The sequence below is a fragment of the Taudactylus pleione genome, unplaced genomic scaffold (genome assembly GCF_031769625.1).
Source record: "Taudactylus pleione unplaced genomic scaffold, aTauple2 ptg000381l, whole genome shotgun sequence".
NCBI lineage: Eukaryota > Metazoa > Chordata > Amphibia > Anura > Myobatrachidae > Taudactylus > Taudactylus pleione.
Window position 1 is genome coordinate 9996496 of NW_028284782.1, and position 26371 is coordinate 10022866.

Here is a 26371-nt window from a genome sequence, read left to right on the forward strand (position 1 = left end):
AGTTTCCGCACAGGCGAAAGCCACCTGGAATTGAGTTTGGAGATAAGTTTTCAGGTGAAAACATCTCCAAAAAACAGGCAAAAATTACTTTTCACACTGTAATTGAATACGGCCCTTAGGTGGAAATTCAATTAGGTGTGATGCCGGAGATGTGAATACATATGCCGCTTTTACGGTTATCCCTGAATCCTATACGTTAATTTGCAGCCCTATGGGTGCTGCAAACTAAAATTCATGATTTAGGGATAACTTTGTGACAAAATAGCGACGATTTAGGGTGCTCTTACCAGTGTTCCAATGGCAGATTGTGGGCATCGCCTGCAATTCAACATTAATTTACAAGCAGTCATACTCTGTTATCTGTCACACTCACATACCAACAAACCACACTTCTTTTGGGTTCCGAAAATTGTGACTCTCCTAAAAATATATATTTATTGAAACCCTCAGTTTGAATGATTTGGGGGTCAATTCATGATGTTAATTATCGGACCCCGATAATTAACATTCAGACTCACCGCGGAATCTTTTCACCAGTTAAATAAATAGACTGACTATTCTAACCTCTGAGTGTTGTACCTGCGCTCAACTACCATGGGCTAGGGGAGGGAAAGCATGTAGAATTTCCGTGTGAGCCCCCTCCTCACACCTATCTCAGGGCAAGTGGCACCGGCCCCATTTTCAGAGTGATTTCTCCACTGCACATTTGCATGTCTTCAATAAAATTATGCAGCCGCCATTTTCCTGGTGATTTATGTTTCTGCGGCTGCAAGGTAAGTATATTCAATGAGTGCAGGGTGTGCGCATTGTGGGCCCCCTTGACTCAGAGGCCTGTGCAAACCGCTTGCCCTGCATCCATTATAGTTATGCCAATACCTATAAGCAGCTGACCAAGGACATGGGTAAGATTTGTGTGCTCCACAGTCCCCTGCACTGAATATTATTGAAGATCTGTGGGGAGATTTCAAACATGCAAGGAGCATGCAAGGAGACCTATGAATATTTCTACACAGAAGAGTGGGAGGTGCCAAAGTGTAACAAAGTACTGGCTGACACTTGCAGACATTAACTGTATTATTATCATATTATCTGTTGAGTTCAGAGTCAGACAGCAAATAATTGTGTATTAAAATGAGCAAAATCATGATGTATGTGAGCTTTGTAATTTGGAGTGCTCATGTTAACTTTCTTCATTTAGAAGTTCAGTGAAACTAATCATACATGCATATTTCTACTTCAGGGTCCATAGGGTATCCACAGGATACCTTGGGGTATAGGTGTGACGTCAGTCGCAGGGCACCAAAGAGTTAAGCTTTCAGCCTCCCAGGATGCACTAGGTCCCCCTCCTATACCCCGCCCCCGGGCCAAGGCACCTCAGTTTAGTTTGGTGCCCGGCCGGAGTCGGGTGCACCTGTTGGAGTGGGGGCTAGAAGAGCCCCTGAAGCTTTTTCTTCATGCAGCTGTGGCTGCACATCTGGATGAACAGCATGGACAGTCAGTCCTGACGTCCATGCTGTCTTCCCTACACCCCGCCGGTACCAGAACGCCGGTACTGATCCGGGGATGCTGGTGGGTGTCTGGGGTCACAGCTAGCGGTGACCCCAGATGCTCCGGACCATGGCCGGATTCAAGGGGGACAGAGGTAAGCAGCGGGGTCCCGCGGTGGGTCCCCGCTGATCACATGGTCCTAAGTCCCCAGGCAGGGGGCTCCCTGGGGACTGGCTGCAGCGTGGAGCCAGACGACCAACCTGCGCTTCCACTACCCCCTGGGACAGCGGACCGCAGCAGAGCGGTAGCGCTGCGGCGTCCCAGGGGTTAAATGCATGCCAGGGGAGCGCGCCTTCCCTGTCTCACAGCCGGCGCCTCCCCCGCTGCACACAGCCCTCTCTGCACTGTGTTGACTGGTCCTGTGTCAGCGCTCCTCCCCCAGGCCAGCTTCTCTCTGCTCCTCGGCGGCCATCTTCTCTGCAACGCATGGTGAACGCTGCTGGAAGTCTGGAAGGAAGCATCGTGGTCTGGGTCCCCCCGCATACCTCTCCTCCGCTGTGGCTCAGGTCTGTGTATGCAGCGCTGTGTCCTACCAGGCCCTGTGTCTGTGTAGTTGAGTGATCAGCGCTGTTAGTGCAGGAATTGTTATTTCTCTGCATTGTATGTGACTGTGCTAGCGCTGCCTGTAACTTTTCTTCTCTAAACTGTCAGCTTTATTACTGTCCCTGTTCTTTCTGCTAAAGCCCTTGTGGTGCGGTGCTGCAGGGTGGTCTCTCGCCTATTTAATACTTAATTGGTGAGAGAGGTCACATACGTGGTGCCATCATGTCTGAAAGTGATTTTCCCCTCCGGCTACAGTGTACCACGTGCAAAGTACCGTTAGCGGAGGGGGAGGGTAGCGCGGAGGGCCTTTGCCGGCAGTGTTTGTCCATGGCGCGGCCTATTACGGTTACAGCACCGGTACAGGAGCCGCCCTGGGCTTGTTTCGCTCAGGCGTTAACAGCTTTAGTGGGCCAGTTAGCTCCGCAGCCCGCGTTTACTCCGATGGGTTTGTCCCAGCAGTCTGTGGTGTCGTCACCCATGCAGGGGTTCCCACGACAATTGGTGGTACCCCACAGTCTCCCTATTTCCCCGCTCCCGGGTTCTCAGGAGCCAGCGTGGGTTAACTCCCTGACGAGTTCTGTACAGCACTTGTCGGATGTGTTGCAAGGGGAGTCTGTGATGCGGCCTCATAAAAGGCCGGTGGCGTCTCTGTCCGCTCCTTATGAGGATGACGAAGGGACGTCTGATGATGGGGAGATTCTGGATCCTTACGATCATACTAAGGACGCTGATGCTAAGTCCAAAGTATATATTCCTGGACTTATTCGGGCGGTCCGCACAGCCTTGGTGATTGAGGATGAAGTTCCCCCAGCGGCTAAATCTAAGTATGCCTTTTTCAAAGATGTGAAGGGCGATGCCACAGTCTTTCCTCTTTCGGGTCAGTTGGTGGACCATTTAGAGGAGGCGTGGAAACAACCTGGCAAAAGATACCAGCCGCAGAGACGCCTGGCGGTGGCTTATCCGTTCGCGGATAATTATTTTGCTAAGTGGGAATCCCCTCCACAGGTGGATTCTCACGTGACCCGTCTTGTCCGTAGTGCCACATTGCCGATGCCATCCATGTCCTCCCTTAAGGATGCTACGGACCGCAAGGTAGAAATCTGCCTGAAGTCCGCTTATTCCCTTGCAGGGGGGGCAGCACGGCCGGCTATGGCCATTTGCTGGGTTGCCAGAGCGATGGAGCGCTGGGCGGATTCATTAGAGGCTTCTTTTGAATCCGACTGTCCGGCCGAACAGGCGGAGTTGATTGGCAATCTCCGTGATTCGGCCACCTACATCAACGAGGCGGCTCTAGACATTAGTACTCTGGTGTCTAGAATTTCTTCAGCAGCGGTAGCTGCTCGTCGCACCTTGTGGCTGCGATCCTGGAAGGCGGACGCAGATTCCAAGAAAGGTCTGGAAGCGTTGCCGTTTACCGGAGAAGTTCTCTTCGGTCCGGATCTGGATAAGATTGTGGCCACGCTGGCGGGAGCCAAATCTGCTTGTCTCCCGTCGGCCGCTGCTCCTTCTGGTTCTGGACCATCGTCCTTTCGGTCATCTAGGGCCCAGGGCAGGCCCAAACCACAGTCGTTTCCTCGACAGGCTTGCCCTAAGAAATCGGTCAAGCCCCGGAAACAGGCATGGAGTACCAGACGTCCGGCCCCCAAGCCAGATGACAAGCCTGCGGCCTGACGGTCCGGGTCTCCCCTTGGGGGATCCCAGGGTGGGAGGCCGCCTGCTGCAGTTCTCCCGGTGTTGGTCGTTCACTACGACAGACACTTGGGTTCTGGAGATGGTCTCCCACGGGTACGCCCTCTCCTTCCGGCACAGACCTCCGGCTCGATTCTTCACCACGGGTCTACCATCAGACCGGAACAAGGCTACGGAGCTGCGGAAGGTATTGCACACTATGCTCCAGGCTGGAGTTATAGTGCCTGTTCCATTCTCCCAGAGGGGCCAGGGTTTCTATTCAAATCTATTTTTGGTACAGAAACCCAATGGGTCATATCGTCCGATTCTCAACCTCAAAGCACTCAACAAGTCTTTGCGGGTCCCGAAGTTTCGGATGGAGACCCTACGGTCCATCATTCTGGCGCTGGAACCTGGGGACTACATGGTGTCATTGGACATACAGGACGCTTACCTGCATGTCCCTATTCTTTTGCGCCATCAAGAGTTCCTTCGGTTTGCAATCCGCAGCGACCACTTCCAGTTTCGGGCGTTACCTTTTGGCCTGGCGACAGCACCACGTGTTTTCACCAAGGTGATGGCGGTCATGGCGGCTTCTCTGCGGCTGCAAGGAGTCCGCATGTTGCCGTACTTGGACGACCTGTTATTGGTGGCAGGATCTCCAGAGCTCCTGTTATACCACTTGGACCTGACCATTGCACTGCTGCAATGGCACGGCTGGCTAATCAACTGGCAGAAGTCCACTCTAATCCCGTCTCGGAGGATTCTGCATCTTGGAGCCTTATTGGACTCGGGACAGCAAAGGATCTTCGTGACGGAGGACAAGATCTCTGCTTTACAGTCAAGGGTGCGCAGTTGTCTGCACAGCCGCCGGGTGTCCTTACACTCGGCGATGAGGTTACTGGGCTCCATGGTGTTGGTGTTTGACATGGTGGAATACGCCCAGTTTCACTCCAGACCTCTGCAGCACCTGATCCTGTCCAAGTGGAACGGGCTGCCTCAGTCTCTGAAGTTCCAGACGATTGTGCTCACCCCGGAGGTTCGCCTGTCCCTTGCGTGGTGGTTAAAGACGACCCACCTCAACAAGGGACGTCCGTTCTGGGTTCCAAATTGGGTCCTGTTGACAACGGACGCCAGTCTTCGGGGCTGGGGAGCAGTTTCGGGTCCACACTTGTTCCAGGGCAGGTGGACGCCGACAGAAGCGGAGCTTCCAATAAATATCTTGGAACTCCGTGCGGTCTTCAATGCTCTCCTGCAGGCACAGCGGTTTCTCCAGGGTCACCCGGTGCAGGTCCAGTCGGACAATGCTACCACCGTGGCCTACATAAACAGGCAAGGAGGAACTCGCAGTCGGGCGGCTCTCGTAGAGGTCTCTCGGATCCTGGTTTGGGCGGAGCGCAATCTTCCGGCCATATCAGCGGTCTTCATCCCGGGAGTGTTAAATTGGGAGGTGGACTTTCTAAGTCGCCAGGACGTTCATCCAGGGGAATGGTCCCTGCACCCGGACGTTTTTCAACTACTGGTGGACAGGTGGGGTCTTCCAGAAATCGACCTCATGGCGTCCCGGCACAACAACAAGTTGCCGGTGTACGGGTCTCGCACAAGAGACGAAGGGGCGTCTCTGGTGGATGCTCTGTCCGTCCGGTGGACGTTCAGGTTCGCATACCTGTTCCCTCCGGTCTCCCTTCTTCCATGGGTAATCCGGAAATTCAAACAGGAAGGAGGGACGCTCCTGTTGATAGCTCCCGCGTGGCCCAGACGGCACTGGTTCTCAGACCTTCAGGGTCTGTCCGTGGACAGTCCTCTGCGGTTGCCGCTACGACCGGACCTTCTGTCTCAGGGTCCTTGTCTTCACCCGGACCTGACTCGGCTGTCTTTGGCGGCGTGGCTGTTGAGACGGCCATGCTGAGGTCCCGGGGGTTTTCCAGCTCTGTGGTGCGTACCATGTTACGAGCTCGGAAACCGTCTTCCGCGAGGATATACCATCGCGTGTGGCATACGTTCTTCCAGTGGTGTCGACCGAGAGGTTATGCACCGCGGGAGTTTCGTCTGTCTCGGATTCTCGCCTTCCTGCAAGCGGGACTAGATCTTGGGCTTCGCCTTGCTTCTTTGAAGGTACAGGTTTCGGCCCTATCTGTCTGGTTTCACCGTAGGATTGCTACAATCCCGGATGTGCGCACCTTTATGCAAGGTGTTCTCCGTATTCAGCCGCCCTTTGTTCCACCTGTGGCGCCTTGGGATTTGGCTGTGGTCCTGAGGGCTCTCCAAGGACCCCCGTTTGAACCACTGGGCTCAGTGGATATTAAATGGCTAACAGCTAAGACTGTTTTCCTTCTGGCCGTTGCTTCGGCCAGACGTGTTTCTGAGTTAGGGGCTCTTTCTTGTAGACCCCCTTTCTTGGTTTTTCATGGGAACAGGGCAGTGCTCCGCACTCGGCCCGAGTTTCTTCCCAAAGTTGTTTCCCAGTTTCATGTTAACGAGGAAATAGTTGTTCCGGCCTTTAATTCACCGGGTCTTTCCGTGGGTGAGGCCTCTTTGGATGTTGTGCGGGCCTTAAGGACTTATGTTGACCGCACTTCTTCGTTTAGGAAGTCGGACGCTTTGTTGTCCTCTATGGCTTCTGTAAAAAGGGTTGGCCTGCTTCAAAGCAAACTTTGGCAGCCTGGATCCGTATGGCTATTTCTGAAGCTTATCTTCATGAAGGCCTACCGGTCCCTCCTTCTCTGAAGGCTCATTCCACTAGGTCTGTGGGTCCTTCGTGGGCAGCTCGACGTGGTGCCTCGGCAGTTCAGATCTGCAAGGCTGCTACGTGGTCTTCTGTCCATACCTTCGTGAGGTATTACAGGTTTGACACCTTCGCCTCTCAGGATGCTTCCTTCGGGCGGTGGATTCTCCTTTCTGCACAGGAGCGTCCCCACCCTTAAAGGATACTGCTTTGGGACATCCCCAAGGTATCCTGTGGATACCCTATGGACCCTTAAGTAGAAAATATGAGATATGGTAAGAACTTACCCTTGTTATCTCTATTTCTACGAAGTCCATAGGGTTCCACAGGACTCCCGCCCTGTCGCACCTGTGCTGCAGATGGGCTTTGCTCTGGTCACCGGTTTTCCGTCTCCCTCTGGTGAGAATGTGATTCTTGTATGTGTCCAGATCTTTGTTCTCTCTCTTCCTTCTCCTCCTCCGGCCTATGGCTTGGTAACTAACTGAGGTGCCTTGGCCCGGGGGCGGGGTATAGGAGGGGGACCTAGTGCATCCTGGGAGGCTGAAAGCTTAACTCTTTGGTGCCCTGCGACTGACGTCACACCTATACCCCAAGGTATCCTGTGGAACCCTATGGACTTCGTAGAAATAGAGATAACAAGGGTAAGTTCTTACCATATCTCATATTTTGTTGCACCAGCTTTCACATACATTTGTATACATGGGGTGCGGTGTTACCTATGTGATAGAGATAGATATATATATATATATATATATATATATATATATATAGTGAATAAAAGGAACATTTCTACATCAATCCTGTTTGTTTGCTTGTATAGAAAGTGCAGCTGTCGGTAGAAGGCAGGATGGGGCTCTGCATTATGTATGATGGGAAAGCCATATGTCTGTATTTAAGGTACTTTTGAAGGTGAGACCCCTTCTCTTGGGCTAGCACTCCTCCTACCTGCCCCAGGTGATTTTATTGGTCCTTGCATTGGTCCTTGCATTGCAGTATACATATCTAATGGGCCCTATGAAAGGTAAGTCCTAGATAAATTAATGTGTGTCAGTATTAGGAATGTTAAGGACCCACCTTTATAAGGTTCACTGTGACGTGGTAGGTGGGCAAACATGTACTAAGAAACCTTACTTTTAAAACCATGTTAATTGTTGCATTTTAATACAGGCTTTCTGATAACTAGAATTCTTAGTGCTTATAGTGTGCACTTGCTTCTCCCCATTTAGAACTACATTTCTCAGCATGGTCGCACCTATTATCATGTTTAATATTCGGATGTACAGCCAAGCCCCTCCTGTTTTTCTCAAAGGGGCCTATTCATCATGACATTTATTATAAGTTACTTATATCGCACAACATATTCTGTTGCGCTTCAAAATTGGAAGCTTTAAAAGAACAAAACTGGGTAATAACAGACAGACATAGAGGTAGGAAGGCCCTGTAATTATCTCTAGTGATTAGTTTTTTAAACTCGCTGCGAGTTTAAAAAATCTTTTGGAGGCATTCATCATGCCTCACTAACAAAAGTTTCACTTCGGAAAAGCTGCTCTCCTCAGGGAGTCAGCTTTTCGGAAAAGTGATACTTTTCCCCCTACAGGTGAGGTATCTATAAGGATTTCCTCACACTGCGCCTGCCCCCCTCTCTATCCCCGCTGTTATTCACCCTCTCCCACAGCCTTCGGTGTCTGATCTGCAGTCTCAGCTTCCTCCTGGGAAGTCTTTCCGGGGATATAACTCGCAGGGAGAGCGTTTACCGCAACTGCTGTCCCTGCGACTTCCCCTTTGTACATAGCGGGGATATTTTCATTAAAAATGAAAATATCCCTTGCACTGCGATTATTAGTACATAGACCCCTTGGGCTGAGTTGTGTAATAAGATTGCCAAACTGTATTATGGTTATTAACACTAGCAGCAATGAATATTTTTTATTAGTGCATCCTGTGGGTGTTGCACATACAGTAACCAGGACTGGCAAGGCACGTCCAATTATTGCCTGTTTAGGACCAAGCGGCCGCTGATCCCAAACAACATCTTATTGGATCAGATATTAAACAGGACTAGTGAAAAATGCATTCAGGTGATGTCTACAATCTGACCGAAGGTGGTCATTCTGTCCAATCAGGTGAGTAGTGACTACAGTGGACATAGACCTGGACATTTGGCAGACTCGTATGGTTGAATCTACTCACCCATTGATGTGCATTTGTATAGAGATTTGGAACATGTAAGATTAGTGATGCTTTGGACAGTTGTAGTTTAGAAACAAATTATTTTAAAATAAAGGTTTATAATTGCTAAAATGATCACACTTGATGGGTCCATTGATGGTTTAGGAGGGTCAGATACTTTTTTTCCTCTCAGTCATTTTACAACCATACTACCAGGAATTGCCCTGATTCCATGTAGCGGTATTGTTGCCAGCATTAGGCCTCTAGGTAAATACATTGTCTTTTGTTTTCCTTTCAAGTAATTGAATAGAATGGCTTTCTCCTTCATTGTTCTGTCAGTGATGATATCATATGTCATGGCCTAAGATTGCAGTAGTTCTATGCTTAAATTATTCTTAAGTTATTTACATTATAGGTGGCTCTGTCTTGTTCACTTATTTAGTGGTTATAAATACATTTTCATATAATGTTTGGAATGTTACAGTATAGAGAACTTGTTATACTGCACAATGGCACACTGTTCAATTAAAGCCAATTTCTTGAATATGCCTTTATCTGTGGGTAACATTCATGTACATGTATTACCCAGGCCAGGCGACAGGGGGGGACAAAGGGGACTACCATACCGGTCCCTGAGGCTCAGAAGGGCCCGAGACAGCAGCACCTAGTAAAACTTTTTAAACAGCTGCTGTGTTGTGACAGAGGCCCTCCAGCCAAAGCCCCGCTCGCTGACACCCTTCCCAAGTCATTATCTGGTCACGCAGGGGCTGGTGCTCCTCTTCCTGGGCCGCATCCCCTGCACCCAGCTCCGGCCCATCACCCCTCCTGCTTCCTTCCTGTTCCTCTCCTCTCCCATCGGCTTCCTTCAACTTCCGTCTCGCGGCACCCCAGATCCCCCCCTCCCCTTGCTGCATCACCATCCCCTCCCCCCCTTACTCACTGCCACTGCCCATTTGTGCCACCCCCTGACGGCATTTGCATATTTGGGCCATTCACTGTGAATAAATCCATATATTTCACCGGAGGGTGTTGAGGAGAGTGTGCAAGTGGCTGCAGAGTTAGTAATCTGGGTGTATGCACAATGCTATCACTACGACCGGGCAAGAAAATCAGCTTACGCCACATGACACCACCAAGAGACAGAAGAGTTCAGATCACATGGTCACCGCCCAGTCACTGCCCCGTAACTCCTATTTCACAGAAAGCGTAGTCCATTGACGGGTGGATCAATCTACCTCACAGTATAGATCTCTGTCAGTGGCTGGTCACATACATGCAGACACGCCAATTTCTTTCTTTGGCGTATGCGCAGCATGCTGAAATTCTCAGGATGCATCTGTATCTGCGGATAAATCCGACTCAGAATCAGACCCGTCTATTCAATAGAAATACAGTAAATGGAATGGAACAGCTACACATTAAAGTAACATAGAAACATAGAACCACTTGACCCATCTAGTCTGCCCATTTTAATTTATCCTTTTGGCAAATTCAACCCTATTTGCTGCTTACGTCTCTCTTAAGGATATTCTTATGCCTTAAGAGAGACGTAAGGAGCAAATAGGGTTGAAAGTACCTTTTCAATGCTCTGTAGAATCAGTTCCACACCGCTGCTGCTCTGTCTCTGAACTTCAGCTGGGACAGGACCGCCCCCTTCTGATTATGCTGCCCATTCAGCCTATGAAATCAAGCCACATCATTGAAAAAGGCCCTCAGCAAAGCACACCGGTCCTTATGTCATGTTGTGACTGAGGGGTCTATTTACTAGGCCTTGGATGGAGATAAAATGAACGGATATAAAATACCAGCCAATCAGCTCCTATGCCATGCCACAGGATGTGTTGGAAAAATTACAGTTAGGAGCTGGTTGGCTGCCAGTTTATCTCCATCAAAGGCACAATAAATAGGCCCCTGACACTTATACAGGGATCAGATCACAAGGTTCCTAGATGCACAGCAACCCCTACTTCACTCCCTGCTGAAAATCGACAGCTGCAGCCTACCCCCACCATCCGCAAATTGACCTGATACAGGCTGCCCCCTCCCACGAATCTGCAGCCAAGGGCTGTATATTGTAAATAAGAAAAAAAATATAATAATCATTGGTCACGCACCTATACTACTACAGTGAAGGGAAATCTTCACATGAAAGGCAATTCCCTAATCCCTGTATCAGGGACACTGAGTTTCCACTTCATCGTATGGTGGACAGTACAAAATATAAAGTAATTCCTGTATTGACCAATTCTCTAGAGCCAGAAACTAGCACAGTACTTGTAATCAGCTACTGTCAAGAAGCTGGTCTCCAACTGCCTTCACCCAGTGACTAGCCATGCATCTGTGCCCATAAACAAGCTGCCCTACCAACAGATGCAGTTATTTGCTACCGTAATGTTAATTGTTCCCCACACCTCATAGATTGTAAGCTCATTTGAGCAGGGTAATCTTTGGGGGAGATTTATCAAAGCTTGGAAAGAGATAAAGTGGAGAGAGATAAAGTACAAACAAATCAGCTCCTAACTGTGTCACATGAGCGACAGTTAAGATGGGTACACACCATGCGACGGTGTGACTCAATGTAATGATACATCGCTTGTGCCGTACACACTGCACGGTCCGGTGTATGACGTCATTACATGCTGCAGCTAACCGCTCTGTGTCGTTCATTGCATCGTTCGTATGCAGATCAGCAAATGGGACAATGGGATGAACGATGATCGTGAACAACGGATCGGGTGTACACACTATACGATGTGTACAATATATCATTCCGATATATCGTAAAGTGTGTACCGAGCTTATGAAGCTGATTGGTTAGTACTTTCTCTCTCCACTATATCTCTTTCCAAGCTTTTATAAATCTCCCCCTTTGTTTCATATTTTTGTTTATTTGCATTGTGATGCCGTCATGTACAGTGCTGCATACTGTGTTGGTGCTTTATAAATAGAAGACTATAATATTGGCTATGTACGGTCATGTGAGGTTATAAGATGTAATTTAACGGTCATAATATGACTGTGTATACAGGGGAGACTAGTGTGCCAAATCGCTACTAATTTTGTATACAGCAGACACAGTGGCAGATCCAGGCGGGGGCAACAAGAGCAATTGCCCCACATAATACATACTCCTTGTCCTTCCACCGGGGCCGAGCTCTCAGTCCAGCTTCACCTCTCTTCTCCTTTCGGATGGCTGCAACCTTCCTCTCCTCCTTGGGGCCATGTGTGTGCCACAATTGCTGTGCATTTCTCCATTGATTATTTTGTTTGTGTGTTTCGATTCCAGCTTAGAAAGCGTCTAACATTGTCCTTTTTTGAGACATTACCTCACCTGCATTCTCAAGGTAGATATCTTTGGATGTCATAAAGTATGTGAAATATATAATTTATGACACATTAGTACTTATTACAGAACTTAGGCATGTGTTACATTAGTCTATCTTTCTCTGTACATGGTACTATACTTTTTTAGGATGGGGTGAGCAGCCAATGACTTCCAGGGAAGTGTCAGTTTATGGGATTATTAGTCATGCAGGTCTGGCAGTGAAGGTAATCGCTCTGTTTTGTATACAAACCATCTTCTGGTTAATGCTGTGTTGCAGATAACATCTCCCGGTGATTCACTATATAGCATAATGGAAAATATTGTTAGTGTTTTTTCTGACTTTCATTTTTGTAACCTGTTATGTAATGTTTTTTTTTTGTTTGCTCTTCTGCAGGCTAGTGAGAACATACCATGAATTTTAAATGCAGCCTTTATAAGGATCAGTATTTCCAATGATCACTTTTGTGCAGATCACACACTTTCACATAGCCGCAACGTCCCACCAGCCAGGGCTCATTCATATGGACACATTGCCCAGTCCACACAGGTGCATTCTGAGGAGACTGCAGAACAGAGGGGAATAAAGAGATAATCTCCTTCTTTTTCTACAGCAGTGTAGCAATCATATGTTGCTGACATTAAATACATAAATTGACACAGGAGGAGAATGGCCTTACTCATTATTTAAGTTCACAACCTACAGGTAATGTGAGTAGTTGATATAAAATCTACAAACACTTGTTTTTATTTTATTATTTATTAACAGTTACGTATATATATCTGTATGTAGTCAGGAAGCTGGCTGTCGAAATGCCGGCTTCCCGACTGTGAAATCCCGGCATGGGACTAATGATAGGCGTCAAAATACTGACTCTTATCATCCAGACTGGCCATCGGGGCCTCAGCCGCGGGAGGGGGAGGTTAGGTTTAGGGACTCCCGGGGGGACTTAGGGTTAGGCACCCCCCCGGGAAGGTTCATTTAAGCTAGGGGAAGGGGGGCTGGGTTAGGCACCCCGGGGGGGAGGTTAGGGTTAGGCACCCCCATGAGGGTTAGGTTTAGGCACCCCTGGGGGGAGGGTTAGGCACCCCGAAGGGAGGGTTATGGGGGGGGAGAGGGTTAGAACTTACCTTAGTCGGAATTTTCAGCTTTCTACCCTCCGCCGTCGGTATTACATCCGCCGGTATGTCATGCCGATTCCATATACGTCAGCAGTATTTTCAGTTGCCCTTTACAATTGGGAACAAACAGTAATAAGTCATGACTGGGTAATAACAAACAGACATAGAGGTAAGAGGGACCTGCTCACAATCTATAGGGAAATACGCATTGATACACAAGGATAGGTGCTATCTACTGCATATTGGTCCAGCCAGATTGCAGTGGACTCTATAGTGGGGATATAATTGGGTAGGAAAGCTTATCCAGTTGTGTAGGTGGATCTGGAATTTGATAAACTTACATGAAGAGGTGAGTTTTCAGGGAACGCTTGAAGATTTGGAGACTAGAGGAAAGTCTTATTGTGTGAGAGAGGGCATTCCACAGAGTGGGTACAGCCTGAAAAAAAGTCCTGTAACAGTGAATGGGCGCCGGAGATGAGTGTAGATGAAAGACGCAGAGCAAAGAGGCCGGGTTTGGAGATATTTTGAAATATGTAAAGAGGTACATGTTGGTGTAGTTTGGTTAATAGCCTTATGAGTAAGTAATAGTATTTTATATTAAATTCAATACAATGCAGGTAACCAATGGAGGGACTGACAGAGTGGACAAGCAGATGATGAACGTTTAGCGAGGAAGTTTAGTCTCGTAGCCGCATTCAAAATGGAGTGATGAGAGGAGCTTTTACAAGGCTCTACCACCCACACTGTTTAGATGCGCTTGCCATCTAAATAGTGCGGGGCTGAGCTTGGGAAATGCCCTACTGCTCAGGGAGTGTTGGAAATGGGGGCATGAGGTGAGGCCATGCCCCTGTTCTGTGAGTCCATGCTCCTTTATCGGACAGGGAGTCCCGACTCCACACTGCCATTTGTAGGGAGGAATTCTGTTCATTCTTAGATTTTCCACCAAGGCCTAGCGCCACCTCTGAGCTGAACTGGGCTCCAGAGTTGGGAGCAAAGCAAAGTAACTTTGTATGTGGACAAATCATGTTGCAATGCAAGGGGTTCTTCAAATACATTTATTTTTACTTTTGTATGTGGGGTAAATACTGGCTGCTTCTGCATGTAGGTTTTACGCAGCAATTTAGATTTGAGCTAGGACATGCTCCTCTTAAATCTAAATCTCTCTGCACATTTTACATATATCCCATCTGCAGTACACCAAGGTTTTGCCAGAGTATAAAGTAACTCAATTTTATGCTTGTAGCATTGCTTACTATACACCATTTACATCACCCTACAACATGTTCTGTTTCATAATAATGTTTGGCTGTATAAACACAGCAATTCTAAATGGACAACATGGACATTCATTTTAATTTTGACATTTTAGTAGCATTGAGATTGATTTTAAATAAGAGACAATTAAATATTTTTTCTGATTTGTAGAATTCAGTTATAAATATTGCAATCATTTTTTGCAATTGAATTATACCACCACAGTGATTAATATGTATATGGCCTCTATGTATGACATATTGCCTTGCATCATGGATCTGTTGTGTAATTCAGGTTAGCTGCAAGTGCTAAGGGTTTAGACGTGTGACACACCTACTGCTGTGTTTTCCTGTTTGTTCATTTCTAAAACAATGAAATACTTGGCTGTTGGCAAATGAATATAATGAATTGCTGACCTGTCTGGTTATCCTGTGGCCACTGTCTGCTCTAAAATCCTGGCCTGTAACATTGCGTCACAACATGACCTGGACATGTTAGATTAGAAGCACAGCCCACTGCTAGGACACTGGAGATGCAGGTATTTAGCATATTCCAGAATTATCTGTGATTTATTATCTGTAACCTCCCTCATTGTGGTGTTGCAGACATTAGAGACCAATGGTGTGCTGCTTCATACGTGGTCATAGCAATGCAGCGAGAGACACAGAGAAGCAGGGAAGTGGGATTGAGTGCATTAATATGCTGCATTCACTATGGACTGAAGCAGTAGTTTTCTATTCCAGCACTTGGCCTAATGTGTTACTTTCTGTAAACCGGAGTGGAATGCTAGATCTGGCATCAGTGTGTACCCTTGAGGAGGTTATGTGTAGAATTCAGCATTAACCTGTTTCCTTCTTGTTTATCTCTAGGCAATATCACATGTACAATATTAGATTACAATCTTTTAACATTGCAAATAGCTATTGTTTAATTGGATTCTCTTTATATATCAGTGTCCAGTGTTACATTTATTTCTGATCACAAATTGCGTAGTTGCATATCGGCAGCACATAGAATATACAGGGTACAGTGATTTTGAAAAACAAATCCCTACATAGATGGGAACATTGCTTGCTATATAGTACATGCCACACCTTACTCCGTGTTACATGCCAAGTGCAGTAACACTGTTCTATTAGCTATACTCCTACTAGTCATGATTATGTAAATCTGAACCTGGTGACAGCTCTGGTTAGCATTAATCACTCAGCAGTAATGCATGTGCCTGTCCTAGCAGTACCTACTGGAATGACAATAACTTTTCCTTCTGTCTTTATCCTTAGGAAGTCATGCTGTGGACACCTAGCTTGTAATCCTGCAGAGAATATAGCCAGGCAATGGCTGACCCGGTATGTGCAGATGGAGTCCCCACAACCCTTGAGCTCTGTCATGACTGTGGACAGTCTCACCTGGTAACTGAAAACCACATCTACAACTTCCAGGATGAGGTAGACGATGAGCTGATCTGCCACATATGTCTACAGCCACTGCTGCAGCCAATGGACACTCCATGTGGTCACACATACTGCTACAGGTGCCTAAAGAATTTTCTACATGAGAAAGACTTTTGTCCTATGGATCGCAAAAAGTTATGTTTTCAAGACTGTCACAAATCCAGTCTTCTGGTGAGAAACTTACTGGACAAATTGAGCATTATCTGTCCCTTCCTGGGAGAATGCAAAGATGCCATGCAGCGTTGTGACCTGGAGCCCCACCTACGCAACAGGTAAACATACTTACATTGTTACAGACAGTAATTCACTGTCAAGTAATTATACATGTGAGAACCTTCTTCACCATTACTGCCCCTAGTGCTGTGACACATTACAGATCACTGACTTTTCTAAAATGTACTGAAGAGTGAAATCAACTTTTCGGCGTTAATGCAGAGATTCCCAAACTTTTTTGAACCACGGTGCCCTAGAGTATCAGCATTGTTTTCATGGCACCCCTAAGCCAAAAGTCTGTTATTGAGAAATTCAGAAAAAAATTTAGTGAAGTGATACAGTGAAGTAAATTGTGCTTACTTGTCATCCTTAGGTTTGGTTATATAGTGGTGGACAGGTTTGTGCACATATTTACATTACATTGACCATTAAGAATTTGATTTGGTGCTGGATCATCAACCTGAGGCACCCCTGCAAGTGTCCCGAGGCGCCCCAGGGTGCCACAGCGCACAGTTTGGGAACCACTGCGCTAATGTATATTGAATACTGTGTGGTAGTGAGCTAAAGCATATACATGACCAAATGAATGACGTTTGTGTGTGTGTGTAAATAGGTGTGGTTAGTAAGGTGATAAGTTTAAATTAATTTTTGTTTCTCTTTAACACTATTTAGTAATCTGCAAATACAGGTGATGCAAGGTTATCCACTCTGTCCCATGAATTGAACAGGGACTTCGTGTAACATTCAGTATATGCAGTTACCAATTATAACTTCCAGTTTGCAGCGTTAGAGCAGTTGTTCTGTGCAGTTTCCGTCAATATATAGATCATACGATAAAGCACAGACTGGTATATAACCAGGCCAGGTTCACCCTTCCTATTACAACCAGATATCTGGCTCTATAACTAAAGTACAAACATTTTTACTGTGTGACAGTGGTTCCCAAACTGTGCTGACGACGGGAGGTGGGGTTGTCACTGTAAAGCAACAGGCAGTGAATCCTGAGGCTGTCTGTTGCTAAACAGGATCCTACAACTTAGTGCATTGTGGGAATCAGACAGGAAGTGTCTGATCTGAGGAGCTGTGCTGCAGAATGGCACTGATGATCACAACTAATGATAAGGGGGGACATGGAGAGAGGCAAATGGAGACACATTGAGGGGGCAAAGGGAGAGACATGGAGGGGACAAAAGGGAGGGACATGGAGGGAGCAAAGAGAGACATGGAGGGGAAAAGGGAGAGACATGGGGGCGCAAAGAGGGAGACATGGTGGGGCAAAGGGAGAGTCATGGAGGGGAAAATGGAGAGACATTGAAATGACAATGGGAGAGACATGGAGGTGGCAAAGGGAGAGACATGGAGGGGACAATGGGAGAGAGATGGAGGGGCAAAGGTAGAGGGACAATGTGAGAGAGACAGAGGGGGCTATGGGAGAGAGACAGAGGGAACAATGGGTACGAATAGCAAGTTTTCCTCTTTCATTTTTAAGTACTTATTATGTTATTTTGACCCAACTACTTAATAAATGGGACTGCTCGGAAATTATTTTGACTTAGGGGAGCCTTGAAAAAGTATGGAGACCCTAAGAGTGTGGGATGTGGGAAATCCAGGTGCACCACTTGTCGTCATGTCTTTAACAATACTAAAACTGTATATTGTATTGGTGAAGATAGGATGTATGAAATTGACACATACATCAACTGCGACTCCAAGTTTACCATTTACATGTTGAAGATCAGATTGCAATCTGATATATGTTGGTCGCACGACCAGGTCCCTCAAGCTTCGCTTTATGGAGCATCGTCGAAACATCATCATCAAACATTTAAAACAGTGTTTCACGACACTTCAGTGAAATATATGGGGCAAAACCTGATTGTTTGAAATTGGTTGGCCTGGAAACTATTGCATATAATGTCAGATTTAAAAAAACTTGCAAACAAGAGGTATTGTGGACGTTCAGATTAGGTTCCTATATCCTGAAGGTCTCAACGAGGGATTAGAACTTAATTCCATCCTGTGATTAGGATTGGTGATACAGCTCTGTTAAAAGATAGTATTATCATTTAGTTCCTATTATTTTTAATATATATATATATTTTTTATTTACTATTTATTTGATTTATTATTTATTATTAATTATTCTCAGTCATTATTGTTTATCTTTGCATATATAATATTTATTTGTTGTTTTAAACAGTTATTTTATTGTATTGGGATTATATACACTAAAGGTATATTTGATTATAGTCAATTCAGTCTTCCTTTGTAATATACTATTTACAAGCTTTTTAAACATGTTTATAATAAATTGCCTTCTATACAAATTATGTATGTATATTTGTATATATTTAATGTGTTGAATTGTGACTAGACACATTTTTTATTTATCACATTTGGATACAAATGGACTTATTGGATCCAGCTGTCACAAATTAGGTTGATTGGCAGCTCTATTTAAAGTACAATGTGTGGAGTGAGCGGTATATGCCTCTGACGAAGCCGTGGGAGGAGCCACGGGGAAAAGCGTCTGGCACTACCGCTGTTGTTCATTTACATGAGGATCACTGCCCAACAGTGCTGACGGCTGCATACACTGGCTTATCATTGCCAGCGGCCAGGATTTTTTCATCCCTTGGGGAGCATTGGATATCACTCCTGCCTGTCGCATGCACAGATCTAACTCACGGGCTGACGGGTCACCAGGTTGCCTCTGCCATTGTGCTGATTTCTACACGGCTTGAATCATCGCTGCACCTGCCGTACCTGGACCCCAGCCTTACCGGTGTTACTCGCTACTAGCATCGGCTGGTTAGCTGGAGATACACGCGGCATCCACCTTGTTCCTTGGAGACCAGGGACGCTGCTGGACATTCATTCACACATAGGTGAGAGCCCTCTTTGATCCATCTATAGGACTCTCCCATTGCGCATTCAGTTGCTAGCGCTATACATCTAATTTATCCATATAATGGGATACCAAGTTATTCCGGGACAAGCATCTTAGGAGACCTCTAGTGAGGGCAGAAAGCATTTTTTCTCCAGCTCAGTCGGATTATATCCATTGATTCAAATTTACATTAATGCATGCAAGTACTTATTGTCTATACAGCATCGTTTTTTGGTTTTGATCTTTCATTTGTTTTATATTGTATTTATATGGTTATTTTTATATAACATTTCTATTACAAATAAATATATTCTATCAATTATATTGGAGGCACTGAGTTCCTGCGCTGTGAGTTATCTAAAGAATAGCAAGTTTTCCTCTTTCATTTTTAAGTACTTATGTTATTTTGACCCAACTACTTAATAAATGGGACTGCGCGGAAATTATTTTGACTTAGGGGAGCCTTGAAAAAGTATGGAGACCCTAAGAGTGTCTCAAAATGAAAAAGTTTGGGAAGCACTGCTGTATGACACTGCCTGCATTTGGCATGGGATGGATGCTGGAGAATAGCACTGAGTAGTTTGGAAGCATTGGGCAGGAGAACTGGTTTGTTCACCCTATTAATGGAGAACAAAAATATTTCTTTACCAAGAAGATTAGTTTCAGATGAATTAACTTTTTATCTTAGTGTGTCTCTATTATTAACAAGGACCTAATTCAGAGATGGACGATACTACACATCCGCAAGGAAGCGGCTCTGCAATACTGTCCAACTGAAATGCAAATACAGCAGGAGGTGTCTGTAGGAAATAGACACCTCCTGCTGCATCTGCAATCTGAGTGCAGCGTCCATAGGCGCTGCCTCGGATCACCTGTCGCAATGGTTGCTCCTTTGGTCAGGCTGGGTAAGCTGAGATTTACGCAGCATGGCTGGTTCCTGGCAGCTTGCAAGGCCAGGAAATCTGCATGCGCAGACCCCAAAATATCAGAGATGTAAGCAAACCATCGGGTGTCTGTACCTCTCTGACCCAGGCCCCAAATTACATTGGGCGGCGGACATTTTTCTGGAGGCTAAACTTGATTACCAAGTTTTGAGGTAGATGAGAAAATATCTGATTTCTACACATCCACAACTATATAGTTACAGACAGTTAGTGCGGTTACAAAAAGTCCTTTAAGTTCAACCAACCTTTTATAAATTGTAGGTGTTTATCCAGAAGAAAGAAAAATATGAAACCTTATTTTAGCATCTGCAAATTCAACATTACTGGGAAGCTCCCTTACACACTTCTTATCATTGAATTCTACAGTGAAAAATCCCTTTTCTCCGTGGTTGTGAAAATACTGTTTTCTTGTCTCACTGCCTCTTTTGTTATCTTTATATGAAAAGCTGATCAGAACTCCTTGTGTTGTGTTGAATATATTTGTATATAACTACCATACCTATTTTCTCTCACTTCCTATTGGTGGACATTGCTACTATAGGGGTATAAAGGCTGACAAAGGAACTGGTCACTCAAAAGTTAACAATTTAACAAATTCTGAAGAACCTCCCCTTTATATCCCCCTATCAATGATTCAGGGGCCTATTCATCATACCTAAAGTTTCTCAGGAGGTAATTAGGCTTAGAACTCGCATGGAGTTCTACCTAATTACCAGAGGAATTCATTATTCCTCCTCTCCATAAGTATCTATTCCGAAAAGCTGTCATTTTTGCGATGACAGCTTTTCGGGAAATAGATAGTTATCCCTCTCTACACTAACTTACCGCAGGTGGAAACAGTGCTGCGCATGCGCTGTTACATCTGTAAAACCAGCGCATGCCCAGCACTGCCTACAGCTGCGGTAAGTTTGTGTCGTCGTCCCCCACCACTCACATCCCCCCGTTCAGCACACCTGCCCGCGCAGCAGCCTCAGGCTCCGCTTTGCTGTCACATGTTCTCCCAGCAGAGCACAGTACTGTTTAGAAAAAAAAACCAAAACGTTTTTTTTCAAAACTTTATTGTGTTCTGCTGGGAGAAATCAATGTCAGCATAGCAGACGGAGCCAGAGGAGAGACCAGAGCGCCGGAGGGAGACGCCGGGGGACCTGTCAGCTGGAAGAATATAAGTGTCACCTACTATACGCCACCTCACAGTGGCGGATAGTAACACCATCAAATTCCGAAAATACATAATTTTCGTAATTTGATGAATACCATAATTTCCATATTCCCATACTAATGTATGGGGAGTGTGGAAATTAACGCAGTTAATCAGTGATATCTCCTGTGCTAAGTGTGTTCATAAATACTACAATAACGTTAATTAAGGAAAATGTCCTTAAAAACGTTATTTTAGTGTTGATGAATAGGCCCCTTAGTTTTAAACCAAGTGCCCCAGAAAAGAGGCGCTCAGGTACAGGGACCATCTGTTATTGTTTTATTTTATAATTTGTTTTTTACCTGATAGGTGAACAATATATTTTCCTTCATGTATCTTTTTGTACTTATTTATTTTGTACTACAGTATGCCTGTTACCATGTTGGATAAAGGATGCAGTTACTAAATCGGTGTAATAGCTTTGGATTCTGGTCTTTTTCAATCTGAAATCTTGTCCCTAGCTGCTGGTGTTTGGAGTACATTTTGGCTGAGGTCTTGGAGTGTTGATGCAAAATCTGAAAAGACACTTGAGCCTTGCCTATGAGGGAAATGTGATTTTTGCAATGGAGCATGTCAAGACCATCTGTCAAGCCACTGGAGGAAAGATATATTTTCTGCTGATGAATGTACACAGGTCTAAAGGCACAAAAATGTTGCTCCTTTCATTTCCATGATAGACTTAAAGCTAAAGAACTCTGATAAGCAAACCACATGGTGAGGTTCTATCTTGCCCAGCTTTGACTGTGGTGGGAACCAGTCTCCTGTTGTTCTGGGACCAATAAATAGCCTCATCTTCAGACTTGGGTAGAGGTATTATACAGAAGATCTCCACCATCTAGGTGGAGACTATGGTTGCAACCTCATCCCTTTAATAAGTGACATACATGAATTACACAGATTATGTTGCTATCTGACTTCAAGTCTCCATTTCACCTGGTTTTAATCAGCCACAACACCTCTGTAATTCATAGTTGTCCCTTATTAAAAGGATGAGGTGTGAACACTAGTGAAGAACAAGGAATAGTTTTTTGGAAGTGGTCCTTAGAGCCAGAAAGCCAGTATTCACAAATAACTACCATAGGGTGTGGAAGTTTTATATTTTCTGGTCAAAAGGAAAGAAGAAACTGGGCCTGCTTCCAGAGGATCAGCCATTCTTGTTCCATGTATATTGAATTTGATCCTTTCAGCTCTGAAGTTACCATTTTTTGAGCCTTTGGATGCTCTCTAACTTAAGTTTGTCATGCACTTGTAGAAGACAGTGATGCATGTAGAGTTTCTGTTTCTGGATTGGGTGCTTTATCCTGTAAAACATCTCTTCTAATATTCCACAATGGCAGGGCTGTCCTGCATAGAAAATCCTCTTTCCAGCCCCTGGTAGTGTCACGGTTTCAAAGTAACCAGGACATAGGCCCAGATTTATCAACGTGTGACATTCTTGTTATCACTCGTTACTAATAAATGGTGCTCCAACCAATCACCTCCTAACTGTCTCATATTTGAAAAATGACAGGAGCTGATTGGTTGGAGCACCATTTAAGATTTTAAGATTAGTAACAAGTGATATCAAGAATATCACTCGTTGATGAATCTGGGCCATTCTCTAAAGCAAATTGAATCATGACTCTTCATTTAATGGTCAGATTGTTGAAGATCTGTTTGAAATAGATCTTTTTGTTTGAAAGTTGGATACTCTTCTAGTCCTTTATCAATTGCAGAAAAGAGGTTGGGCTGCAACAAAATAGACCATTGCTTGTTGGCTCAGAGCAATTTGTCATCAGGCCTAGATCAGCTCAGGAAGAAAATATCTCTGCACCCTCTAACAGAGTGGTTCTCAAACTCTGTCCTCAGGACCCCACACAGTTCACGTTTTCCAGGTTGCCCAGCAGGTACACAGGTGCATTCATTACTCACTGACACATTTTAAAAGATCCACAGGTGGAGCTAATTATTTCACTGATTCTGTGAGGAGACCTGAAATACATGCACTGTTTGGGGTCCTGAGGATCGAGTTTGAGAACCTGTGCTCTAAGAGATAAGTGTTCCTGGGTGTTCAGCATTACAGTCACTTCATTCCATTCTATTATCACACTTTACAGTTTTTATGGTTTTCCATCCAAGGTGCTAGTTTTGGTTGAAAAGTGTTGCAAAGGATTATTGTTTTCCAAAATAACAAACAATAGCAACAACAGAGAGGCAGAATTCTATTTTGTAGCCGTGGTGTTTTACTCCATCTTTTTCTCCAAGCTCTATCAAACACTATAAACTTAGGGCTGATTACCCACTGCTGCTAAGTGTGTTTACAAACTCCATTGAAATAAATGGCCGAAACTTGGTCTTGTTCATGTTTAGGAGTACAACAAAAAAATACTGCATACACTGACAAGTTCTTAATGGATGTTTATTGAAGAAAACAGTCTTTTAAAATCTTGAATACCTTTTATAGACTATGGAATGTTGGCTGGTTAGAGGCAAGGTACAATACAATATATGGCCCAATTCATGAAAACCTAGATGACTATTCCTTACAGTAGTGATATTCAACCTTTTTCAAATCAAGGCACACTACACATGATTTTAAAATTGCAGAGGCACACCATCCGGTGATGCGGTGTGCGCGACCTATGAAAAAACCATATTACATGGGCGGACGGGAAGGGCTATCTCGGTCACTGGTGCAGGGCGACCTGGCAGGCAACGCGGCATCCGTGACCTGTGATGTCACGCCGCCGCATCTAGGAAGGTGATGGCCTGGGCGTGCCTGAGCCTCCCAGAGGAGCCCAGCGGTAGCCCAGGCCGGCCACAGTAATGTATAATGTGCCCGGCGGCTCTGACTGCCACGGCACATTTCACAACCGCCCGCGGCACACACATAGCGGTTGATAACCGCTGCCTTACAGTGTAGACTAAAACACCCATGACATTTAATTTATATTTCTGGGTATCTATAGATACTACAAAGATTTCTCCTGTTTAGAAATGAATGTAATTAGTTGGATCTCTTTTATTATGTTATGACCTGAGCTGCTGCTTATACTTTATTGCACACTACCAGGATTGGAAAAAGTGCAAGTATATGTGAACAAACCCTGTAGGACCTGCAATAGTGCAAAGTGCAAACCCATGTAATAAAAACTTTCGGAATAGTTTCCAGTGTTTTACTATTGCTTAAATCTGAGCTTTTCTAAATCTTCACCTTGTAAGTTGTACTTCCATCTCATGTTTATCTCCTTATGGTGCGTACACACGGTCCAACTTTGCAGGACGATATGAAAGATATCGATATAGTTTATTGTTCGATCAGTCATATCGTTGACTTTTTTGCACTGAACGACCAACGATGCGCATAGCTGTATGGACGATAACAATATCAGAGGTCGACCATACATGCAGGCCAACTTGCTCTTTGTCTATGAATTCTTCATCATTTAAATGCTGTCAGATATCGTTCATCGTTGATGAAATCATTCAACGATATCGTTCATTTTTAAAATAGAAAAAATCGTTCAACGATATCGATGATCGAGCAAGTTGGACCGTGCGTATGCACCATATCTATAAAGTGACTATCTATAATCTGATGACTTTTTAAATAAAATGGAATCCTCCCCAATCACACTATTACATGATCGGGTAACTGCCTACCATGGGAGTGCCTCATTAGGCCAGGTTGATCAATCTTGCAATTCAGACAGGTGTTTTCGTCCCAGTAATGTTTTGTCTTGTTCATCTACCAAATTTTTAGTAAACCTGTTGCTTTTTTCTTTCTAGATTAACAGTTTTCCCATCCCTGTGCTTTTCAGACTTGAAATTATATGCAAACACTGGCTTTGAGACCTGTCCTAGAGTAATTTATACACCTTTCAGACAGAAATCCAAATTACCGGGTTAAACATTTCAACCCGGTAATTTGGTGATTTACACGGGACCTTTTTCTGTCTGAAAGGGTCATCCCGTGTCTAAATTCCCGGGACTTCGACCCAGGAATTTACCAGGGTCGGAGATACGGGAATTTAGTCCCGAGTTGACCCTTTCAGACAAAAGAAATACACGTGTAAATCAGCAAATTACCGTGTTGAATTTTTTGACCCGGAAATTTGCTCTTCTGTCTGCAGGGGGTACAGACAGAGAATGGCAAAACTACCCGGTACGCAAAAGTCAGGAAAACTCTGATTTTTTTTTTACATTTTCTGTCTGAAAGTGGTATAAATAAACAGTTTTGCCTGATGTTAAAGATGTAATGGAAAAGTACAAAAGGAGGAAATAAAAATAGAAAAACTATCAAGGCAAAATGTTCAGGATGGGTCATACAAACGAAGATATTGGGTTATCTGGAGGTGGAAAGTTCTCACTTTGAATGATTCTGATGGTTTTTTTCGACTACAGATTGCAGTGGCGTAACCATAAACTTTGCTTCCCCCTGCCAAAAAATGTTTCTGGCGCCCCCGCCCCCATACATATATTCTGCAAGCACAAATAAAAGTTATGTCACAAACATGTACTCACAATTTGAGAGGATTGCAATCACAAGCCAAGATGAGGGAGGCCAGATGCGGGGGATGATGGGAATTGTAGTTCTGGGAGACAACAGCTAATGGCAGCAGTAAATGAAAGGACTACATCCCCCAGAGTGCACTGCAGGAGACACATCTGGGAGGCTGATGGGGCCACAGATTTGTGAAGACTGGAGGATTACGGGCTCTCGGTACTGCAGTCACAGTGGAGCAATGTGCTGAGTGCTCTGACCACTGAGACAGGGGAGCCTGCACCCCCCCCCCTTAATCCGGCCCTGCTGGTGCCCCCAAACCACTGCAGGGTCTGCGGGGGCCATTGCTACGCCACTGACTTATTGAAGCTTTATGTAATACTGTATAGGTTACTAGTACATAGGGGTAAATGCAATTAGATTCTGTGAGGAAAGCAACATTTCTCAACGATATTCAGATTTAAAATGCTACTGAAGTATGAATAATAGGAGTATAAAAAGCTGCCATAAACTTACTCTATAGCATTGTGAATGTTTGTTTAAACTTAAGTTTTTGTAATACAGGTATCAAAGTTCAAAATCTTTACATTTTGTGGTATGTAGCACCAGCTACTAGAACGTGAAGATCAAGGGTGTCTGCTATAATCCATGTTCCTGATTAATAATTACCCTGACCACACTGGGGACAGCTCTGTAAATATTACACTTGTTTCAGAGAATGGCATCGTGCTATGTATGACACGCTTGTTGTTGACCTCAAAACTGTTCATTTGGAAAAAGCAGAGTCCATGTGTAGCTTCTAATGAGTAATTTATAGATGTTTCTGTATGCTACCTGC

General features: G+C 44.9%; 1 protein-coding gene across 3 annotated transcripts in view; it reads left to right on the top strand.

The window, feature by feature from the left end:
* Positions 1 to 26371, top strand: part of LOC148507865 (ligand of Numb protein X 2-like) — a 97869-nt gene that overhangs the window by 39204 nt on the left and 32294 nt on the right. For all 3 annotated transcript variants that reach the window (XM_088445509.1, XM_088445510.1, XM_088445511.1), the window contains exon 2: positions 15635 to 16077. In XM_088445509.1, coding sequence (XP_088301635.1) covers positions 15689 to 16077 — 389 coding nt within the window. In that variant the 5' untranslated portion in view covers positions 15635 to 15688. The remainder of the gene's footprint in view (positions 1 to 15634; positions 16078 to 26371) is intronic.